This window comes from Scyliorhinus torazame, chromosome 6 (genome assembly GCF_047496885.1).
Source record: "Scyliorhinus torazame isolate Kashiwa2021f chromosome 6, sScyTor2.1, whole genome shotgun sequence".
NCBI classification, from domain to species: Eukaryota; Metazoa; Chordata; class Chondrichthyes; order Carcharhiniformes; family Scyliorhinidae; genus Scyliorhinus; species Scyliorhinus torazame.
The window spans coordinates 280,446,249-280,471,365 of NC_092712.1; the positions used below are offsets into that span (position 1 = coordinate 280,446,249).

Sequence of the window (25,117 nt, forward strand, 5' to 3'; positions counted from 1 at the left end):
AACCTCCAACAGGTGTGCTAAATATGATTTCCCTTTTATTAATCCATTTGGATCTGAGGAATCCTACCATTATTTTCTGAGCGTCCTATTATCACATCATTTATTATAGATTCTAGCATTGTGTCTACTGATGTCAGGCTAACAAGTCTGTAGTTTCCCCTTTTTCCCTCCATTGTTTAAAAAGTGAGGTTACATTTCCCACCTTCCAATCTGCAGGAACCATCCCAGAATCTGTAGAATTTTGAAAAAGTTTCCCTCAAATATAAATCGTTGTGATCATTTGAAATTTGGCATTCTTGTATTTGTCCAGTTAAGTGCAAGACATCGTAATACCTCAAATTCTTAGACCCGATTTTATTGCGGTTCAATAATGGAGAAAATATTTGAGTGCATTAAGTTCATAGAAATGATCATGCCGTTGATTGACATTTTATTTCACACAGCTGGATATGGAATCATATTGATCTCTATTGTTCCATTCTTTAAAAAATGTTCCAAGATTAGACTTTCTGCTCCAGTATCCCGATCTCACAACACATTATGAAATGTGAAATGTTAAGTTGTATGTTACAATGTAAACCACTCAAACAGAAATCAAAATATAAAATCAGATACAAGTGCTCAATATTTTTTTAAATTTTTTTAAAAAGGTGACTATTCATTATCTATCCACTTTTATTACCTGCTCTTTGATTATGTACCATCTGAGGTCAAGAGGACAACCCACCCAAAGGCACTGCCAAATATGATCCTTGCTCAATTATTGCCAGGTGCCCAGTGTTTCATCAAAATCCAATCCACCCTACAAAACCAGTGTTCCCACCGAGTTGTAGTGGAATTCAGAAAATCCTAAACGATCTTTGAACTCGTACTCTTTTCGCAAACATTGCCCAGGCTGCTTCCAGTAAAAGTGACCAGAGTCCCAGATGACCATAGGCTGCTTTCCCTTTTCAGGGGGAGAGCTGACTGGTGGTGATTTGACCGGAGGATCGCCACACCTCAGGCGAGAGGCAAGGTTGAGAAGTCTGGGCCTTCATGAATAACATCTGTCCATAACATTCCTAGTGACTACATAACGTAAGAGCAAGTTGGCTCTCCAGTTTCTCATGCAGAATGCATTACCTGCAAAATTTTCTGATGTGACAAAGCTTTCTCTACCCAATACTTCATTTCCACATCCTCTCAAAGTTCTCATTCTTTACAGATATATAAAAATAATTCTTACAACTTAAATTAATTGTAAACTCCACTACTAAAAAGCCCTGGACAGTTGTAATGAAAGTTCTACCAAATGGCATTTTCAACAATTTTTCTTTTAAACAAAATTTTTAAACATCAAATCTAAAAAACAAAATCTGATTATGGCCATTTTTCCTTACCAAATACTCTTTCATCGTTGATGTTTTTGATGCAGAACCATAGGCCGGCTGGGAAAGTGCAGACCAATATGTGAAGATCAAAAAAGAAAGAAACCCATGTTGTAGGTTGATGTTCAGACACAGAGGCAATGATGGGAATGTGGATTTTTGCGTATCTACGGAACAAATCACGAAGATCAGCTTGCTCATGCTACATGTCACCTACATGGATAAACTGAACAGGATCCTACAAAGTCAATACACACAATCACAAGGAGGAGATAAGTAGGATGTATTCGCAGTCGGTGAAGTTTCCACATGGCCAATCCACCCAACATGCATATCTTTGGGCTATGGGAGGAAACCAGAGCACCCAGACAAAACCCCCATGCAGACACGTGGAGAATGTGCAAACTCTACACAGTCACCCAAGGTCAGAATCAAACCCAAATCCCTGGCGATGTGAAGCAGCAGTGCTGACCACTGTGCCACCGTGCCGCCCGTGAGCCGAGAGAAATTCACCAGGGTGAGTAAGGAGACAGCACAGATGGCTGTGAAATTGACAGGCTGGAAAAGCTTTAAAGACTGAAATATTAGACTTGCTTCCCTTGCCTAAGTGAAAGGTGTTTACACAGACTTCACTACTTTGCAGATGATTTCCAACATTTTGGAAGTTGTTTTGTTCTACCTTGGGCTTTACTCATTCTGATCTGTATTTCCCAATCAGCCTTCACTGCAGCATTGAGTAGTTTATACAATTCTACCATAGATCTCCGAGGAGGATCAGGAAAGCAGGTCCAGCATCCCAAGAACACCAACCGCAGCAGCCTTCCCCTCAGCCACACCTCTCTCTACAGGACAGACAAGAGCTACAGTTTGAAGGAGGCAATTCTCCCACCACAGGCTACATAAGAGAATTAGCTCTCAACATGACAGAGCAACTGTATCTCATAACACTCAACCTTTCATTGTCAAAATCTTCTTCTTCCTGGAACAAGGTCTCCTTCCCAGTGGACCAGGTGAGCATTGTGGCCGTCAAGGTCACCAGTTGCCCTGAATTTCATTGCCTCCAACTCCTTTCAAGAATCTGCTGGTAACATCTGCAGGATCTCACCATTTAGTACACTGTCCAGATAGGTGTCTGGTGTTTTCCAGGGACCACACTTCCATGACTTTGCTACTTAACATGCTACTAAGAACCAGAGGTTCCTCAACGATGTTAGTCAGTGATTGGATTCCCACAGGTACACGCTGCAATAGACTGTGCCTTCATATAAACCAGCATTTTTCATTAATCAAAAGGGATTCCACTCATCTTCAGCTGGTATGTGACCACACAAAAGGTATGCCTATCTGCAAGATATTCTGCAAGCTGTCACGAACCCTTTATTTTCCACCACTCACATCTCCCACAGGTTTTCACCTCCGAGCACTTAGCAAATTGCTCCTTGCAGACAAAGGCTACCCTCGAAGCACATGGCCCATTCTTACAAGAAGCCAACTGATATGGAGGAAAAGTACAACTGGAGTCATATGGGCAATCAGTCAATAAGCCACTGGGTGGCTGAAGTTTGATTGCCTGCATAGATCTGGAAGCGCCCTTCAGTATGTACCAGCAAGGATGTTCATGATAGTACTGGTCTTCTGTCCCTTGTGCAAAATTGTGTTGTAGGAGGGGACTGGAACTGGAGAAGAGGAAGGCTCTAAATCCAGGAGATGGGACGATGGTGTCTATGGCTACTCACCTAGCTGTCAGAGGAGTCACGTTGGGACTGATCCACGCATGATTCAGCTGAGTTATGAAGTCTTATTGCACACCAATGCTGAACTCACTGTCCTCTCCCTCAAACATACCACTTCCACTGTCAAAATTTCTCCATCTCATACACACCACTTTAAAACAAAACACTCACTATGACAGTCGGCAAAAGCTTGTATAGTCACTTCTATTGCAGAGCCATTCATAGAATCTGAGAACAGGAAAAATAGGATTTTCCCACAATATTTTTTCCAGTTCTAAACATTATCTGAAAAATGGAGATCGGGCCTCGGAGATGGGGGAAGTACAGTGCTGGTGGGCCTGGGACCAGATCTTCAGGTTCTGCGCATGTTGTCAGCGAGAGAAAGGCTGCCCATCTGCAATGGGTTAGGATTCCTGGCACTCGGCTGGTAAACAGCCTTGCGCACATGCACAGTTGATTAGTTTCCTTTTTTCCTTTCAGGACAGGAGAGTCCTGCAGGTGAGGGAAAGCTAAATACAAATAAAACAGGAGAGCGAAAGAATGAGAGCGAGTGAGATGGGTGACCTAGAAGAGAAACAACATTACACAGGAGGGGCAGAGAAGAAACAACAGAAGTCTCAGAAATCAGTGACTGGGACGACAGAAAGTCCCAGGAAGACAGTAAAGTCAGGAACAAGAACAGGAATTTGGTTCAGTGAAGTTAAGGAAGCAGAGGGCAAGGCCCCAAAAGCAAAAGAAGCTAGAGACGCAAGGTGACAGAAGGTGGTTTGTAACTCTTTAGCACAGGCCTGCAAAGCAGTGATTTCTGTTGGCATGGTTGAGTATCCGAGGGTGCATGGAGGGTGAAGCTTGAATTCACATGACAATCCGGAGCAAGGATCCTGGGGGTGGAGCCTTGTTGAAGACATCAGAAAGTGTAATTTAAGAAAAGAGAGTTCGTGGAGCATTGAGATTGGAAACCCTTGGGAGAAAGGCAGAGTTCAGTGAGACTGGTTGGCTCATGGTACAGGCGTCTTGGGGGAATTGATGAGTATTTGTCTTAGTAACATTTGTCACGGTTTCAGAATGTGGTTCTACACAGGTCACCAATTTGTTCGCTTGAACTGTGTACTTGTGAACATTAAAGACAAATTTTGTAACTTGTATTATCCTTACAAATCTGCATATATCTGTAAAATTATAGTTGGATGAAAGCGTAGTGTAATATAGTTAATTTTTTTTGTTTAATAAATGTTATTTATTAAAAGTTCATCAGCAATCTTGGGGGACTCTTCAGTAGCATCCCTTCATGTTTGTAAAAAAAAAGTTAGGATCCACAAAGCCAGGTTCCACCCTGGGATCTGACTGGTCCAATACTGTCAGCTAGGCCACCTCCCACAATCCCCCCCCCCAGTGACTGACACATCCTCCCTCCCTCACACAAATACAACCTGAGCCACTTTACCCATACTGGTTCTGCTTCTATCCATCGTGGCCGCTCTCTCTTGTCCCTGCTATGCAGCTCCAGCTCCTCCAATCACAGGTTCCACCACACTCCCACCCCTGCTGTTTGTCCAATCACAAAATCTGTCCCTGAAGGAGCAGCAAGATTGGGAGAGAGGGAACCTGTGATTAGATGAGCTGACACAGCAAGCATGGGAGAGACAGAATCTATGATTGGAGGAGCAGCTTACCACAGATCGCTTGCTACTCCCCAATCAATCACACTGCATTATTTTCCCATTCTCAACAAGATCCCTGTGCCTACAATTATTCAGCTCAGGACCATGGAGGAGAGATCATACGAGAATGACTTTGCTTGAATTTTTTTGTGAGACATTTCCAGATGAAAGCTTTAACCCTCCCCTACAGCACTGGAAGATGCGTATGAGGCAGAGAGGACAAGCCAAAGATGGAGAATGGGCATCCGAATGAGTGATGCCACTCACCTTTCCTGCCCTTGAGGTCGCTGAACCTCTTGCAGTACTGAATCCAGCTGCAAGGGAACACATACCTGCTGTTCACTTCATCAGCCATGCCCTCTTAATTTGTCAGGCTGGCCTCTTTCCCCTGGCTCTGGAGAATACCGCCCTGTGGGCCTTCATAGTCTGCAACATGACTTACATGGAAGTGCCAGAGAGCTAAGGATGGGGGAAGCCTTCCCATTTAGGCTTCCATTCTTCCGGTTGCTGAGCCTTCGCTAAAAATTCTGAATGGAGCCATTCTGATTCCAGCCGGGGTCGCTTAAATTGACAGGTGCTGGCTGTCATCAGGCCCTTGTTCCGTGATTGGTCAGAAAACCAGAAAGCGGGTGATAAAGCGGTGATTGAATTAAACAGCCACAGCAAAGTACCCTACACTCAATCAGGTTCACTGCCCCCATACTGCAAACAGGTCAGTTCCAGGAAAACCATACACCAAGTTTCCAATGCTGTCTGAAGGAGAATGGCAGACTGGGAATTTAATCCCTAATCATGTACGTTCAAGTTTTCGGTTCACCACTACAATAAAAAATAGTTTCTAGGTGATGGCATTACCAGTCCCCCTACTGAAAGAATTAGCACACCCTTCCCAAGAATAATAAACACATAGACCACTGACCATATGCCCACAAAGAGGGGGTGCATCCCTCTGAGTGTTCAGTTTAGTGAGGTCAGCAAATCTTATGCAGGCAGATATCTATTGGAACAACCATATAAGTGAATAGCCCTGGGAGATGAAATAATGGAGGTTTACTCCGATTTAAAGGTCACCGAGTGGTACTAAAATATTTTGTGGTGATGAAAAAGACTTTTATTGTTATAAAGTCACAGCACTGTCAGCAGTACAAGTAACAAGGAGTTTGAACATGGCTATTGGAACACCACATAAAGACAATTGATCGTTCAAATGCATGCAGATTGTACCTATTCAGGCACTAAAACTAGACTGGCACTAAAATTAAATTGGGTTGCCCTACTTGCAATGTAAGTGGAGTAATGATTACAAACATCAAATCTCAATTTCTTCTAACAATTTCTTAGAAAACAACCAAACCATTTGGTATCTTGTATTGTTGACCACTGCTATAATTTCAGAATAAGCTTTGGTAGAGCACACATTGGTTTAGAATAGTCAATGAATGTAAACAATTATCTTTCTTCCTCACTCACTGCCCCCCGCTGCAAAAAAATAAAATAAAATAATTCTTACCCTGTATCCCAGAGTGAATAAAATCTCCCACTCCACGGTGCAATATAGCCTGGAACAAACAAAGTTGCAAAATTTTCTAAACACAAACACTTGATATTCATGCACTTTAAATTTAAACTGTGAAGACATCTATGCATTAGAAATTTAAAAATAAAACTTAAGACACCATTATAGAATTGACTGTGTGCTGGCTGCAATACAGATCATAAAGAAATCTCCAACTCCAACCATTTACCAAGACTGGCAAAAGGGTTATAAAAGTGACAGTACAAGAGTTTCCCAGCAACACATCTTCATTGCTCATGATGTCTCAGACGGCAATATCAGTCGACAATGGCGAAGTTGGAGGCACAAAATTTCAGGTTGCAGTCTCCCTCCAGGCCAACACTTACTGTGCAGTACTGACAAGTGCTGCAATGTCAAAGGTGCCGTCTTTCAGATGAAACTTTAAACTGAGGCCTGCTCGGGTGAACATGAAAGATTCCAAGCGCTTCAATTTTGAGAAGTGGGGAATTATCCTTGGTGACCTAGCCAAAATTTATCTCGGCTAACATTCACAAACAGCAATGTGATAATGACCAATTTGTTTTTGTGGTGTGCAAATGGACTGTCACATTTCCTCTACTGCCATGACCACACTTCAAAAGCACTTAATTGGCTATAAAATGCTTGAGACATCCAGTAATTGTGATGTTTTTCCAGATATTCACTTTACCTTTTATAAAAATTTACCAATTCAGCATCAAGAAAAATATTCCACATATCCTGGACTCTAAAATTAAATATTATTTATTTGAGACTAGCTAATTAAGTTTTTTGTCTTTTCTGCAGCTGTTTACATTGACAGTTCTCTAAATTTTAAGACTTGGATTATTCTCACTCAATCTCTTCACATTGAGAAGTGTGACTCAATTGGCTCTTATAACTTGGTCTCAGAATTGCCATTAGAAGCATATTTTCGAGATTTGGGATCCATGTTTGCATGCAAGAACAACTTGCTCAGTGAGGAGGCATGAGTTTTCAAGAGTATTAGCCATGAGGGACGTGACTGCGTTAAGACCAAAGTTGAGTGTTGAAAACTTATTTTAAACAGTCTTAAGCAATTAGATTTCTTTTCTCCGAAATCCACATTCTTCGCATTGTCATCATTATTTAAACTGGTAATATGTTTCATCAAATGATAAATGATAAACAGAATATTATCATCTTAATTGCAATTCTACTTCTGGACGCCAGTGAATCATTTAAGGCACAGATCGAGGCTATTCTGCCCATCAAGTCCACGTCATTCCCTCTCCCTATGGAACAGTCTATTCCCTACTTGGTCACTGTAGTCCTGGAAGTTTATTTCTTCAAGTGCCAATATCTCCTTTGAAATCAGATAGTTTCCACATCCACCATCATGGGCAGCGGATTCCAGGTCATTATAACTCACTGCATAAAATAAAGTTCTTCCTGACATTCCCCTGCATTTTCTGCCCCAAATCCTAAACCGTGTCCTTAGTCCTTGTGCCATCAGGTAATGGGAAGGCATTTTCCTTGGCTACCTCACCCCAAACGGTCATAAATTCATGGCTTATCTACCTGAAGCACAGTCAGCCTTTCCAGTACCACTTCCATTTCAACTTTCACACTGTCCTTTGGCTCCACTATGTCTGCTGCCACTAATGAAAAGAACTCATTAAGCATTCTAACTGTAAGCACATATCACCCTCTTTGCCCCAAAGAGGGCCCACTCCACCTTTCACAATTTATATGCTGGCTAAAAATTTTGGGCTTCCTTTTATGTTAATTAACTACCAAGCTAGTTTCAAACTCGGTTTACCAATCTTGCGTTTATTTTTAATTTTCCTCTTCACTTCCCCTCCACCTATTATAATGGACCTAGTTGTCTTTAAGTTGAAGTTATCAAACAGCCATGGAGTTGGATCCTGCACACTCAGGAACAGGAGGCTGCATATTACAAAGAACACTACCTTATTTTGACAATGATTGAGGCAGTCTCTGGATTAGACTATGTGAACAGGTCTTTTAACATTTTTATTTTAAAATAAAGAGTATCCAATTATTTTTTCCAATTAAAGGGCAGTTTAGCATGGCCAATCCAACTACCCTATACATCTTTGAATTGTGGGGGTGAGACCCACCCAGACACCGGGAGAATGTACAGACTCCACGCAGATAGTGACCCAGGGCCGGGATTGAACCTGGCTTCTTGGTGCTGTGATGTAGCATTGCTAACCACTGTGCCACCGTGTGAACAGGTCTAAGGAACATCATGCTGCACCAGAGAAACAAGTATTGCAATTTAGTTTCTGGTTATAAAAATTGAGTCTTTCTATTTTGCGTCAGATCCTGGAATCATAATTTGAGGTGCGGGGAGGGGAGGGGCAAACTTAAATAATAGAATGATACGGTGTTAGACTCACCAGTATAAGTTAAGTAAATAACACTCAGAAACACCACTCCAGCAGCAAGAGACACCCCCAAGAAAAACAGCGTCTGGAACTCCTGCTTTGTCAGCCGGTCTCTCAAATACTGCAAGAAGGCATACGCTTGCATCAGGGCAAATACACCTGATTGAAAGAGGAAGAGAAGTTAAAATGATTTGCAAATTTGCAATCCCCTAATTAACAAGTAGCGATACATGTTTAAAATTCAACAAAATTGCATAATTAGGCCAATCGGGATATATTTTACAATATTTACTAATTAAATTTGATCAAAAACAAAGTTCTTTCAAAAAAAAAACAGTTGGCAAGTCAAGGCAACAAAATATTTTTCACATTCAGAAAGTTACCTAAATACAAGGTTGCATAGTGCCTACAGGGCAATCCTTTATCATCTGATTAGTGGAAAATTAAGAGCTACATGGTAACTAAATTCTATGGTAAAATTCCTGTTAGCCCAAGTATCAGAAAACATATTGGTTTAATTTGTGATGGAACATTTTTTTAGATCACTATTCAACATTTACTGCTCATTTATAATGAGAAGGCAGGAATGTGTCTGCCCCGCGCAAAAGTGGGGAACCTACCGCCATTAGCTCCATTACACCCATGGGAAGGGCCAGAAGAGGCCTGGCAACGGATACATGTTGATTATGCCAGATCAAGGGTATATGTTTCTCAATCTAGTAGATTGCTCACTCGAATAAGCCTGAAGTTGCCACCATGAAGTCAACGTCAGTGGGGAAAGCAATTGAAAGATTGGGTGAAATCTTCAGCAGATTTGGTTACACTGAATAACTCGTGAGTAATAATGGGTCGTTAATTTTTCAGAGTTCGTACACAACTCGGAAAATTCAACACATCGAGTTTGTTCCTCACCACCCTGCCACAAATGGGCTGGCAGAATGTTTTGCTCAGATGATGAAACATTCGTTGAGAACAAGGTTCGTTGTCTAAACATTGGGAGTTAATTCCTGCTTGCATACAGGAACACTGCTCACGCAACAACCCAAGCTTCGCCAGTGTTGCTGATGGTTAGACGTCAACTATGTACAGTATTTAATTTGCGAAAACCACTCAAGACAAAAATAAAATAGTTGAGAAAAAGCAGCAGGATCAGGTCATACAGCGGGAAAACAAGGTAAAACATTGTATTTTTCATCAGGATCAAGAGGTTCTGGCAAGAAATTACAACACGTGAAAAGTGGATTCATGCCACCATTTTAGTAGACAGGACTGGTCTGCTACACTGTACAAACCTGAGACGATGTAATATGGAGAATCAACCTTTGGCAACCAAACCAATGTGCCAGAGACACAACCGACAATTGTGCCAAAAAATGATCCGGACCTTCCTGAGAAGTTGACATTAATCAAACCAATTGGGGAAAGCAGTACCTCAGTTGGGAGCCAGACACAAAGTCAACCTCAGAACACTATGTTGACTCCCTTTAAGATGACCAGGGGCAACTTCCAAACCAAAGACACCAGGAGGTCGCAGCAGGCACCAAGAGGCAGATGCACGAGGTGTGCTGCCAACCATAAAATGCCAGCTGCCAAGCTTCTGCCACATTGACAGTTGTTGATTGATTGTTCATGTTGCGAATTGATTGTTAACGTTATGCTGTATATTTTGTCTGGGGCCTTTGGAGGAAAATGTGTATTCATGGTACTTGTGTTTCCTCACAAGTAGCCTTGTGATGGAACAGGGGCACTTTCAGAGACCAATCACATGACGTCATCGGACATTTGTGCAGGCAACCGGTCATAAGTTCCTAAGATATAGGAACAGAATTAGGCCATTTGGTCTATCGGGTCTGCTCCGTCATTCAACCATGGTTGATATTCATTCAATTTCACCTTCCTGCTCATTCTCCATAACCCTTCAACCCATTACCAATTAAAGATCAGTCTAACTCCTCCTTAAATTTACTCGCTATTCACTAATGAGTTAGTGTGCATATTATGTACAAACAGTGAGGATCACTAAATAGCCAAGATATGGTATTAAATTGTCCACATGTGCTTTTGTACAACATAGACCATTAACAATCTCAGGTGCTTGCAAGTTACATCAGAACTATATACATGGCCTCTACTTGGTACAGAGTCAATCTTGGCTGATAAACAGTCTCATCTTAACGATGGACTGTAACTGCATTTTGATCTGCATCGCCTGGTTATTTAAACTTTCCTTTATTATACCAAATGATTTTCTGATTCAAGACAGAACTTAGCATCTGGTGCGAGAAGGAAAGAGCAAGTGAGTTTGGAAAGATGGTCCCGATGACATTCGTCTGTCAGACTTGTACAGTTCAGGATAGCAGAATTCAGAGTTAAATTGCTCGGTGTTTAAAAACAAAGCTACTTACCTGCTGCTGCCATATGCTCACTGGTTCGGATTGGTTGAAAGCCCACAAACGGTACTTGCATTGATAATATTAAGCCCACAATGTAGAAGGTGCTGTAAGCTGTGTAAAGGAATAATGTGCAAATATTATTACTGTTCCAATTCCAACTCTGCCAAAATATGCTTCAATAGGTTCATTCTATGAACAGGGTTCTATATTCAAAACCATTGAAACTCCAAGAACCCATGCAACACAGCACCATCACAATCAAATGAAAAATTTGAAATATCAAGCTACCAAGAAACACAATCCTCGTTTAAAATGAATATTAAGATACATGCTTGTTAGGGTTATAACCACCCAAATTTCTAAACGTAAAATCTGTAAATGGATTTTACAAGAAACCAAAAAAAAAAAAAAAAAAAAAAGAGTTAAAAACCCTTTTTGCTTTTTCAGGTGGATGCAGGAAATCACACTGCACTATGCAAAGAACAGGGGAATTCACTTGATGACCTGGCTAACATGGATTCCTGAAACAAATACCACCAAAATATCAGATCTCCCACTTCATTGCCGTTTGTGGGATCTTGCTGTATGAAAAATGGCTGCTCTGTTGTCTATTCTTCAGAAATACTACATTGACTGTAAAAGGGCGGCACGGCAGCACAGTGGTTAGCATTGCTGCTTCACAGCACCAGGGACCCATGTTCGATTCCTGGCTTCGGTCACTGGGCGCGATTCTCCACTCTCACGCCAAAGTGGCCACGCCGTCGAGGTTTATGACGGTGCGGAACGGCCCCGATCCCTACCGATTCAGGGCCCGAAAAAGGGCTAGGATCGGGGCCGCGAGAAGCTCGGGGGGGGGGGGGGGGGGGGGGGGGGGGGGGCGTTCCGCGAAGGCCGCGTCGTCACCGTGCGACGCCCCGAATGACGCACCGCTGCGTCATAAATTGCACGAACCGCGCACAGAGGATCCAGAGGAGAACTGAGGAGATGGCTGAGCCCCGAAGAGCCGCACCAAGGTTCCAGGATACGGACCTGGACACCCTGGTGGATGAGGTGGAGCGGAGAAGGGACACGCTCTGCCCAAGACGTGGGCATCGCCAGCCATCCAGCGCGGTGAGGCGCAGCTGACGGGAGGTGGGCACTGCAGTCAGTGCTGTGGTGCAGACCCCCCGGACGGGGAGCAGTGCCGCAGAAAGCTGCACGACCTCACCCGGGCTGCCAAGGTAAGTGCCATGAGGGTGCCTCCAGACTCCCCCCCCCCCCCCCCCACCCCGCACGGGGTGGGGGCAGGGGGTTTGGGGGGTGTCACGGTGCCCGACTATCTACTCGACCCACATGAGCCCCGGGACCCCCCTGGAACGAACCCATGGCGTACTGTCTCCTGAACCAGCAACAATGTTGTCAATATCTGCATGCCCTGATGATACCCGTCTAATGGTGATGCTTTATCCAAAACCCCCCCCCCCCCCAGGACAAGACAGCGCATAACCAGCGGGAGCGCATGAGAACCGGAGGGGGTTCTCCGGTCCTGCACCCCCTAACAATTCACGAGCAGAGGGCCCTGGACCTCGCTGGGGGATCCGCCACCCGGGAGGTCTCGCCATTCCAGGTCGGAGGCGCAGAAGCAAGTGAGAGAACCCTGCATGTCCTCTCCACCCCCAACCCGTCATCGCCCCCCTCACACTCTGGCCACTGCACCCCAGATCCCATCACCCCCCTCACACTCTGGCCACTGCACCCCAGATCCCATCCCCCCTCACACTCTGGCCACTGCACCCCAGATCCCATCCCCCCTCACACTCTGGCCACTGCATCCCAGATCCCACCCCCCCTCTCACTCTGGCCACTGCACCCCAGATCCCATTCCCCCTCACACTGTGCACCCACCACCACACATACACCCGGGCCACCATGTCTAACGAACCCCAAATCTTTTATGTTCCCCAGGGCCATCCGCCGAACCTTCAGGGACGTCTCACCCAGGAAGCAGCGCAACGCCACCCATCGCAACGGCACCCAGGGGCGCACACCAGAGGTTGGCAGTTGGTCGGACAGGAGGGCAGACCTCACAGTCTGGGACACAGGACCGGGACACTGAGACCTCCGGGACAGACATTAGTCAGGGGCACAGGGTGGACAGTAATGCCGAAGCCCACATCACAGCCACACACCCGCTGGATCAAACTGGAGGTCAAGACGACATGGCCCGCATGGAGCTTGCGCCTGGCCATGAGGTGGAACAATACACACCAGACTTCTTGGACGGATGATGACCTCGAGCTTGCGGCACTGCTGTCTCCCACACCGTTCACCATCGCAGAGACACTCACCTCGGTTGGGCATATAAGTGATGTGGCCCCCGGGTCACTGTCTGGTGCGCACCCCACAGCCGAGCCGGTACAGCAGGTGGAGTTTGGAGCAGCCGAGGGGCTGGACGGTCGGAGGGCAGCCCAGGCCCAGCAACCAGCTGCTACCCAGACGGTTCCCGGGTTCCTGGATGTAATTGACCCACCCGGACAACCGATGCGTACGGACACCCAGGGACTGAGTAACGGGATGAGGGCCATCTTCCAGGACCTGAACACGCAGCTGGAGGAGTCTATCCGCGTCCAGGATCAGGGAGTGGTGCATCTCATCGCAGCCACCCAGGCTGCCACCGCACGGGTGGCGTCCACGGTGGAGGCAATGGGTGAAGGGGTTTTGGCCATGGGTCAGGTTCTGCAAGGCGTTGGGCTTCACGTGCACGCGTCATCCATGGCCCAGGAGCGGGCTGCCCTCTCACAGGTAGCCATCTCACAGAGCCAACACGACATTGCCGCCGCTCTCCGGGTCCTGGCTGAGTCTCACCATGCCATGGCCCGGTCCAGCAAGCGATGGCTCAGTCCCAGCAGTCAGTCGTGGAGAGCATAGACCCACCTGGCACACGTGATGGATGGCGTAGCGCACTCACAGGTCGAGATAGCACAGACCTTGGCAGGAATGTGGCACTCCCTGGGCCCAGTCTCGGCGAACATTCGGTCCGTGGTCGATACCGCTGCAGGCCTCCAGGACTGGCAGCGCCAGGTATCGGGGGTGCGACGGGGCATGTCTCCGAGCGCATCTCCGTCCCAGTGAGGCCCGGGGGCCACCGGGCTCCCCGAGGGAGGTGGTGGTTCTGGGGCCCGTCCCGGTAGCTCCACCAAGGGACGTCCCGGTACACTCTGCCTCCCCCCGTTCCGTCCCTGGCGTATCTGATGGGGAGCGGGCAGGTCAGGGTGGCACCACGCCATCGAGCACGCCCGCAGAGCAGCCTGGCCCATCGAAGCCGGGCCGCCCCAGGAAACGTGTGCCGAAGGGGAGCCATGTCGAAGGGTGTGATTCACAGCAGTCCACCTCCACTCCTGCTGTACCATCTGGGAACACACCTAGACGTAGTGGTAGGGCCCGCAAGGCAAAGTCATTAGGCACATAAGAAGTTGGCACGGGTGCAGGGCACAGTCTAGTTGTAGTGGGTAAGGCACCTATGTTCACCACACGAATAAACGCACTGTTAAATTTGACTTGTAAGACTGTGTGCTATGTCCGGTGCCAGGGGGCTCGGGAGGGTGCCCGAGCCGTTCAAGGTCTGTTCCGGATGTGGTGACCCCCCCCCCCCGCCCCGCCCCACCCCCCATAATCGGACACCGTTGTCCTCGGCACACCGACGCCAGCCACCCCACATGGGCATGTGGTGAAATATCCGTCACGAAGGCTGTGACCACCGGAGTGCATGGTTCAGCTACAGCCATGAGTCAGACCTTGGCTGGCGAATCTGAGCACACAGCTCATCGCAGAGCGGGCTGTCATCATTCAACATGGCACTGATCACACCCGCTTACACAATCATCAATGTTGAGCAATCCCGTAGTGCCGCAGTGGTAAGGTGATGTGGAATTGTTGCCGTGAACGCGGTGCGGGGGGTTGCTGTGTGGTGCCCGTGTGCAGGACTGACGGTGCAAGTGGCAGTGTTCAGCGAATCCCACCCCATAGTGCGTGAACCGTGCGGCCACCAACGCGTTGCGTGCCCGCTGTCCCCGGCGGTGCCGTCGCGCAGCCTCCTGGGCGTAACGAGCTGCCGGGCAGTGTCTGCGTCCTGCGCCCCTCCCCCCACCCTGATGCGCCCCATCATCCTCATCCTCCTCTTCCCCATCCCCCTCGTTTTCGTTGGCTCCGGTGCCGTCGGGTCCTCCCTCTGGCTCATCCACCAGGTCATGTCCCCTCTGCATGGCAATGTTGTGTAGCGCACAGCAGACCACAACTGTGCAACCAACTCTGTCGGGCCGGTACTGCAGGGCCTCTCCTGATCGGTCCAGGCATCTGAAGCGCATCTTCAGCAGCCCGAAGCACCGCTCCACCACACCCCTGGTTGCTGCATGTGCCTCGTTGTATAGGCTCTCCGCGTTGGTGTGAGGCCTCCGTATTGGCGTCAGCAGCCATGACCTCAATGGATAGCCCTTGTCGCCCAGCAACCAGCCCCTCAGCCGGGGGGGGGGGGGGGGGCATCCATCGAACATTGCGGGGATGAACGACTGTGCCAGAATGTAGGCGTCATGCACACTGCTGGGGTACTTTGCAAACACATGCATGATTTTCATGTGGGGGCCGCACATCACCTGAATGTTCATGGAGTACGCGCCCTTCCTGTTCATGAACACGTCCCTGCTGTCTGCAGGTGGGCGCATGGGTATGTGCACACCATCGATGACACCCTGGACCAACGGTATCCCGGCCACCTTGGCGAATCCACGTGCCCGTGCTTCCTGCTGTGCTCGGTCCTCGGGGAATTGAATGCACCTGTCCGCGATGGCGTACAGGGCGTCGGTGACGGCCCTGATGCACCTTTGGACCGATGCCTGTGAGATCCCGGCTAGGTCCCCGCTCGGCGCCTGGAAGGAACCGGTAGCGTAAATGTTTAGGGCCACCGTCACCTTGACGGAGACTGGTATCGCGTGTCCTCCTCCCATTCCACGTGGTGCGAGGTGCGCCACGAGCTGGCATATATGTGCGACCGTCTCCCTGCTGAACCGTAGTCTCCTCCTGCATGTGATGTCCGGTAGGGCCTCGAACGACATTGTCACGGTACACCCTCCGCCTTGTTGGATGCCTGTGGCGCCCTGGCACCACCATCAGTGGATCCTCGTGCTCCACCTGCTCCTCCTCCTGCTCCCCCCAAGCACTTCCTCTGCATTCCTCGCCGTCTGGCGGTCAATGTTCCCCTCGGCATCCCCCTGTACATTCGGGTCCTGAGCGCCTGCGGCCTGCGTGTCGACGTCGGGCCACTCCGTGGCCATCCCCTCTGCTGCACCGGCGACCGCTGCATCTGCAGCCACTGTGGGCCATCTGACTCGATGCTGCCGGATGGCAAACCCCAGAACTGCGGCTCCAACCACGGCAGTAAACATCGCTGTCTGGTTGGCATACATGGTGACCTGCAGGAGGGTGGTAGGGGGGGCAGAGAAACGACATGTTACACGGAGGTTCTTCCACACCTCGTCAGCCGGGCTGCATGGGATACCCGTGTGCCCCGGTCGCGCTGCAGATACGCAGCCAGCCTAACACTTGGTCACTGTCTGCGCCCAACGGTCACTTCACACCGTACTGCTCACCAGTGTGCCACTCGCCTGTGCCCATCAGCCACACGCACCCTGCGGCCGTGTCCTCGTCACCGTCCTGCCATATCAGGGCGGCTGACATGTGGCATCCGAGGATGGACGATACCATCCACACTCTCCCGCACCGCCCCTCCCACCTGCACTCTCCCGCACCCCCCTCCCACCTGCACTCTCCCGCACCCCCCCTCCCACCTGCACGCTCCTCACCCCCCTCCCACCTGCACACTCTCCCTCACCCCCCTCCCACCTGCACACTCTCCCTCACCCCCCTCCCACCTGCACACTCTCCCTCACCCCCTCCCACCTGCACACTCTCCCTCACCCCCCTCCCACCTGCACACTCTCCCTCACCCCCCTCCCACCTGCACACTCTCCCTCACCCCCCTCCCACCTGCACACTCTCCCTCACCCCCCTCCCACCTGCACACTCTCCCGCACCCCCCTCCCACCTGCACTCTCCCGCACCCCCCCTCCCACCTGCACACTCTCCCTCACCCCCCTCCCACCTGCACACTCTCCCTCACCCCCCTCCCACCTGCACACTCTCCCTCACCCCCCTCCCACCTGCACACTCTCCCTCACCCCCCTCCCACCTGCACACTCTCCCTCACCCCCCTCCCACCTGCACTCTCCTGCACCCCCCCTCCCACCTGCACTCTCCTGCACCCCCCTCCCACCTGCACACTCTCCCTCACCCCCCTCCCACCTGCACACTCTCCCTCACCCCCCTCCCACCTGCACACTCTCCCTCACCCCCCTCCCACCTGCACACTCTCCCGCACCCCCCTCCCACCTGCACTCTCCTGCACCCCCCTCCCACCTGCACACTCTCCCTCACCCCCCTCCCACCTGCACACTCTCCCTCACCCCCCTCCCACCTGCACACTCTCCCTCACCCCCCTCCCACCTGCACACTCTCCCTCACCCCCCTCCCACCTGCACACTCTCCCTCACCCCCCTCCCACCTGCACACTCTCCCTCACCCCCCTCCCACCTGCACACTCTCCCTCACCCCCCTCCCACCTGCACACTCTCCCTCACCCCCCTCCCACCTGCACACTCTCCCTCACCCCCCTCCCACCTGCACACTCTCCCGCACCCCCCCCCCACCTGCACACTCTCCCGCACCCCCCCCCCCACCTGCACACTCTCCCGCACCCCCCCCCCACCTGCACACTCTCCCGCACCTTCCTCCCCCCACCTGCACACTCTCCCGCACCCCCCCTCCCACCTGCACACTCTCCCGCACTCCCCTCCCACTTGCACACTCTCCCTCACCCCCTCCTTTGGCCGCAGCCTTCTCAGGGAAGCTGACCCGGTCTCCGGGCGCTGCGCTACAGTCCGCTCACCTCCACACTGGTCAGCGTCAGCCAGCACGACTGGCTGATGACTTTAAATAGCAGGTGTGAACTGGGGTCACGCCGTCGGGACTTCGGCCCATCCGGGCCTGAGACTAGCAGGGGTGCCGGAGAATCGCCGTTTTGGGTGTCTCGGGCGATTCTCCGGCCTGCGAAACTCGACCGTACCGTTCCCGCTGCTTAGGAGAATCGCGGGAGGGCGTCGGACTGGCGTCGCAGGAAATTTTGGCGGCCTAGGCGATTCTCCCAACCGGCGTGGGAGTGGAGAATCGCGCCCCCTGTCCATGCGGAGTCGGCACGTTCTCCCAGTGTCTATGTCGTTTTCCTCAGGGTGCTCCGGTTTCCTCCCACAGTCCCAAAAGAATTGCTATTAGGCGAATTGGACATTCTGAATTCTCCCTCAGTGTCCCGAACAGGCACCGGAATGTGGCGATTAGAGGATTTTTTCAGTAACTTCATTGCAGTGTTAATGTAAGCCTACTTGTGATAATGAAGGTAATTATAATATCCACAGCAAGGTGGTTAATGCCCCCTGATATGGCCTAACAAGGATGGGCAATAAATGTTGGCCCAGCCAAAGATACCCACATCCCATAAATGAAAAAATAAATCCTCCATTATTGCAGGCAACATACATCAGGCTATTTTTAAAGTTGTTTAAATGCCACTGTGCAATGTGTGTTCCAGCTCTCCGGGATATCTCAGGGTGTAACTGCTCCCCAATTATTAGCAGCACTAAGAGACACGAGTGATAGGCTAACTCCCTTTGATTGCAGAATTGTGCACAGATGATACATAAAAGGGAACTGAAAGGGTCATCCTCCAATTTAAGTAACAATTCAACAAGTTAGCCAAGACAGAATTAGGGAACAGTACAATGATAGAAATATAAAGCCAACTTGCATTGGATCATATTACATGCATCAGGAACGTATGAACCATGTTGGCGGCACTGCAAGTCATTTATGTGAAATATAATCCAAATTCCTTATGGAAAGTCACTTTGAAAGCACAGAGAACATTGGGTCAAGTGAAATGGCCTGCATATCCTTAAAATCAATCTCACTGGATTAAAGCTGTGGAGATAACAATCCAAAAGCATAAAAAAATTCTTACAGGGCTCGACATGGTACTTGCAGGATGGATGTTTGGTCTGGCTGGGAGGTCTAGAACCAGGGGACAGAGTCTTACAACAAGAGGTAAGCCATTTAGTACTGAGAGGAGGAACAAGTTCATCACTCAGAAGGCGGTGAATCTTTGGAATTCTCCATCTTCAGCTGGCTGTGGAGAATCAGTCAGTATTGTAGCCAGTTAAAATGGCTAACGCCCGATTTAGAATGGCCAACCCCGATTTAAAATGGCGAACGGAAAAGGCTGATGGGAAAATCAGCCAACAGGATTAAAACAAGCAGCTGCAGATAAAACGGTGTATTCGCCTCTGGGGAGACCAGACAGGATAGATACCTGCAGCCACCTGCACACAAAACACCAGCCATCTGAATATTAATGAGCAATCCCCAGGAACAATGTGCAACATTTTAGACACAAAGCCAACCCAGACTTTTCGGCGCCAACAGGAGCCTACACAAAGGGAGGTGAACGATCACCCCAAGACCGCCCATCGATCAAGGAATCGCTCCAGCATTGGAGAATATCGAACCAAGTGATTGGGACAAAGTCCAATCACTTGGAACCAGGTACAGGGTCCGCCCCGAAAGGCAGGAAGCCCCTGGGGACTATACGTATAGAGTCCAAGTTCAAATCGACCCTTCCGCACTCTCGCTGCACCCTTCTGCTGACCTTCTGCAACAACTGCTCAAATCGTAAGTCTTACTTCAACGCTCGCTACGAGATAGGCGCTCCTAGCTATCGATCTGTACCAGCTTCGAATCCCGCAGGCTCAGAACCCATACGAAAGGCCATTTGTTTCCCTGACCTGGTGGGCCATTTTTAAAGTTAAGTATTGGCCTGTTAGTTGTAGGAAGTAGCTTAGAAGTAGAATTTATATATAAGTGTTGATTACTGTATATAATAAATGTGCGTTGATTTAACTCTTACTAAGCGGTGTGTTGGATTATTGATCATTACTCGGACTTGAACCACGTGGCGGTATCAGAAAGATACCTGGCGACTCAAGAGCAAAGGTGATAGAACAGAGCAATTAAACTAAGGCTAAAATTAAGAACAACAGTATGTTAAAGACAGAGATTGATAGGTATTAAAGATATTAAGGGATATGGGATAATGCAGGAAAATTGCATTGAGGTAGAAGATCAGCTATGATGCAGTTGAATAGCCGAGCTCACTCGAGGGACCAAATAGCATACTCTGCTCTTATGAAAGATTACACTGGCAGACTTCCGTATTTTGATTCTGGTTTCACATATCATTTCAGTACCATTTAACAAGCTAAATTTAATGTTTCTGGGTTAAAAATGGGGCAATTGTGGTCTCTTTTAGCGAACTTATGAAACAAGTGTTACACGTTAATTAGTCCATTTCCTCCAGCTATTGAAGAAAATAACTCCATCACTTGAAGGGTAGCACAGTGGAAGAATTGTGCCACGTGATTCTCCAACAGGCTTTCAGTAAAATAAGTCTGCTGCCTGTGCTTTTCCAATATTCCAGGTGATTTCACAGGCCCTTCTCCTCAAAGTGGCCATGTCCAGTATTAGTTTTGATTTAATGCATGATATAATGGCTTCAAACAGTATAAATCATCTGATATTCATTTTGTCCCATGCAATTTTTGAGAGAGATATATAATGGTAACACTGGCATTGCACAAATGAAAACAAAACACCCATTGACCCATGGAGCAGGAGAATAAAAGTCCAATTCCCTTCACTCTGCTCATATCCTGTTTTATGTTATCCTAAGGAGGAGCTGCTTACTGAAGTAATTGGAGTGGTGCTGTAAAAAAAAACATCTTGAAGCTTTTCCCCTTGCACTTATCAAGACAATCACAAGAATACCATCATCAGGGTAAACAACTTTATACTTTGAGAAGAGTATGCTTAATGGTTGGCAAGTGGACTGATTGGAGAGGCATTGCCATGGAGAATGCACCAGTTAATGGTGACTGACAGTTAACTGCAAAGTATTTTTCGAATGTTTAAACCATCAAGGCACTACTCTTTTTAAAAAAAAGTTTATTTAGAGTTTTTTAACAAAATTTTCAACCATACAAACAAACCCCCCCCCCCCCCGTAACAACAAAGAAAGAATACTCGCATAGCAAGACATGAACATGGCAAATCAATATGATACAGAACTTTGTACATTGGATTCCTCCCGTACGTGTCAGTTTTCCGGATCGTTCATGTGTTTTCTTGCTCAAATGCCCCCCCGGAACATTGTCGGGGGCAGGGTCCCCCCCCTCCCTTGCTTCATTGAGGTTCCTTACCAGCAACGGGGCTAACAGGTCTACAAACTTCCTATAAAACTCCACCGGGAACCCATCCTGCCCCGGGGCCTTCCCTGCCTGCATGCTCCTCAATCCTTTAACCAGCTCCTCCACCCCAATTGGCTCCCCCAAACCAGCCACCTCCTGCTCCTCCACCCTCGGGAACCTCAGTTGGTCCAAGAATCGTCGCATCCCCTCTTCTCCCCCTGGGGGCTGGGACCTATACAGCTCCTCGTAGAAGGCCTTGAATGCCTCATTCACTTTCACCGCACTCCGCACCGTAATTCCCCTGCCATCCTTGATTCCACCTATTTCCCTCGCTGCCATCCTCTTACGGAGCTGATGTGCCAGCATCTGACTCGCCTTCTCCCCATATTCATATATCGCCCCCTGTGCCTTTCTCCACTGTGCCTCTGCCTTCCCTGTGGTCAACAGGTCGAACTCCGTCTGGAGACTTCGTCTCTCCCCGAGTAGTTCTTCATCAGGAGCCTCTGCATATCTCCTGTCCACCCTTAAAATCTCCCCCACTAACCTCTCCCTTTCCCTGCCCTCTCTCTTCATCCTATGAGCCCTGGAGATTAACTCTCCCCTGACCACCACCTTCAGCGCCTCCCATACTACTCCCACATGCACCTCCCCGTTGTCGTTGGCCTCCAGATACCTTTCGATGCACCCCCGCACCCTCCCACACACTTCCTCGTCTGCCAGCAGTCCCGCATCCAACCGCCACAACGGGCGTTGGTCCCACTCCTCCCCCAGCTCTAGCTCCACCCAATGCAGGGCATGTCTGAAATGGCTATGGCCGAATACTCCGTTCCCTCCACTTTCGGGACCAATGCCCTGCCCAGAACAAAAAAATCTATCCGGGAGTAGGCCTTATGCACGTGGGAGAAAAAAGAACATTTTCTGGCCGAAGGCCTGGAAAATCTCCACGGATCTACTTCCCTCATCTGATCCATAAACCCCCTAAGCACCTTGGCCGCAGCCGGCCTCTTCCCCGTCCTCGACCTGGAACGATCTAATGCTGGGTCCAGCACCGTGTTAAAATCCCCACCCATTATCAAGCTCCCTACCTCCAAGTCTGGAAAATGCCCCAACATCCGTTTCATGAATCCAGCATCGTCCCAGTTTGGGGCATATACATTTACCAATACCTCCTCCGTCCCCTGCAACCTACCGCTCACCATCACGTATCGGCCTCCATTGTCCGCTACTATGATCTTGGCCTCAAATGACACCCGCTTCCCCACCAATATTGCCACCCCTCTATTCTTCGCATCCAGCCCCGAATGGAACACCTGTCCTACCCATCCCTTCCTTAACCTGACCTGATCTGCCACCTTCAGATGCGTCTCCTGAAGCATGGCCACGTCTGCCTTCAGTCCCTTTCGGTGCGCGACCACTCGGGCCCTCTTAACCGGCCCATTTAGGCCTCTCACATTCCGCGTGATCAGCCGGATTGGGGGGGGGGGGGGGGGGGGGGGGGGGGGCTTTCTTCTCCCCCCCCCCCGCCCTGACTAGCCATCTCCTATCTTAGGCCTATCTTAGGCCTCCCGCACTCTGCAGTGCCCCAGACGGGGAACCTCCGCCCCGACCATCTCTTCCATGTTCAGTTCCCCCTCGGACAGTGCAGCAGCAACCCTAATGTCCGTTCCCCCCCCCCCCCCCCGCTAGATCCGCATCTAGCACTTTTGCTCCCCCCATATTACTTCCGTGAGTCAGCTGACTTCTGCTGACCCCGGCTGCCCCTTCCTTCCCGTTGATCTTCCCCGTGTGGGAGTCTCTCTTCCTCCTTACCTTCCTCCTTCTCCCCCCCCTCTAGCGCGGGAAAAAGCCTGCGCTTTCCTGAGCCAGTCCCGCCCCCTGTGGCGCAGCGCCTGTTGTGGCCATTTTCCCAGTTCCCCCATCCCCGAGTCTCACCTCCCTCCAGCACCGACGCCCACATTCCCCACCATCTCGTCTACAGAGAAGAGGGAAAAAAAAGAATTTTAACCAGAACTCTACCCACATCCCCATCCATCATCCCACCCATGAAATATTCTTTACCCATATTTACAACCCCGTGTACAACCAACATCCCCCCCCCCCGCTCCCCATAACCACAGCCCCAGTCTCTCAGTTCGAGTCCAATTTTTCCATTTGGATAAAGGTCCAAGCCTCTTCTGGCGTTTCAAAATAATGGTGTCGGTCCTGATAAGTGACCCACAGTCGCGCAGGCTGCAGCATGCCGAACCGGACTCTCTTTGTGCAGCACCGCCTTGGCCCGGTTGAAGCCAGCTCTCCTCCTTGCCACCTCCGCGCTCCAATCCTGGTAGACTCGGATCACCACATTCTCCCATCTACTGCTCCGCACCTTCTTGGCCCATCTCAGAACACTTTGTCCTCGAAGCGATGGAACCTTGCCACTATCGCCCTTGGCGGCTCATCCGCCTTGGGTCTCCTCGCCAGGACCCGGTGAGCCCCTTCCAGCTCCAGGGGGCTCGGAGAGGCCTCCGCACCCATCAGCGACTGGAGCATCGTACTCACATACGCCCCGGCATCAGCTCCCTCCACTCCTTCGGAGAGACCTAGAATCCGGAGATTCTTCCTCCTCAACCTGTTCTCCAGGACCTAGAGTCTCTCGGCCCACCTCCTGTGCACCGCCTCGTGCGCCTCCATTTTTACCACCGGGCCCAGGATCTCGTCCTCGTTCTCATTAGTTTTATCCCTCACCTCATGAAGCTCCACCGCCTGGGCCTTCTGGGTCTCCTTCAGCCATTCGATCGCCAACAGCATTGGCGGCAGCACCTCCTTTTTAAGCTCCTCCACACAGCGCTTAAGGAACTCCTGCTGGTCCGGCCCCCATGCTGCTCGATCTCCGCGATCTTGTTTTTTCCCCCTCGTTTTTGCCGCTGCTCCAGAGCCTCTTTCTCCAACGCTCCACCACCAATTTCCGCCATACAACGTAAGGGGGGACCTTACTTCACCTTCCCACACGGATTAAATCAAAAACTTTCCGTTGGGGCTCCTCTGGAGAGCTCAAAAGTCCGTTATAGCGGGAGCTGCCGAAATGTGCGGCTTAGCTCCGCATCGCCGCAACCGGAAGTCTTCAAGGCACTACTCTGAGGAATGAGCCAGCAAATAGCTATCACTTACTTTGTTTAGCTGAAACAGATGCAAAGGGTTCCATGCTCTTTTGGTTTGCATAGAACAGGGCCTCGTGTATTAATGGATGTAGCTTCCAGTGCATGCAAATGCTCCACACTGTGAACCCGGCTGATAATCTTAAATTGGTTGCCAGTATAATTTTTTGCACACTGAGGAATATTTAGCAAAAGCTGTCCAATCACAGAATTGTTTGTAGTTTATCAACATGGGCTGGTTAGATACGGTCTGTACTTTGCCTGTTGCAAACAGAAGGGATATGCTATTTGACACGATCCGCTAGTCTTTGGGACTTACAGCCTACATACTAAGCATCACACTGGCACTGAAATTCATCTGCCACATTACTCAAATTGTGATGGGTGTGATGTCTTTTTGGCTTGATGGCAGCATCCTATTAGTGGTAAATACCACTAGTGTTGCTGCTTCATCGTTGCAGTGTGAAGCAGGTAGCTTCACCTATTGCTCAAATATTTGAGATAGCTTACCTAATCCGAAGGT

The 25,117-nt window shown here is 49.5% G+C and overlaps 1 protein-coding gene across 1 annotated transcript in view; it reads right to left on the minus strand.

Annotated features, from left to right (window-relative positions):
* Positions 1–25,117, minus strand: part of stt3b (STT3 oligosaccharyltransferase complex catalytic subunit B) — a 170,579-nt gene that overhangs the window by 21,473 nt on the left and 123,989 nt on the right. Inside the window, exons 6-9 of the mRNA XM_072509758.1 lie at positions 11,094–11,192; positions 8,701–8,847; positions 6,272–6,320; positions 1,380–1,534 (exon numbers count right to left, since the gene is read on the minus strand). Of these exons, the coding sequence (XP_072365859.1) occupies positions 1,380–1,534; positions 6,272–6,320; positions 8,701–8,847; positions 11,094–11,192 (450 nt within the window). The remainder of the gene's footprint in view (positions 1–1,379; positions 1,535–6,271; positions 6,321–8,700; positions 8,848–11,093; positions 11,193–25,117) is intronic.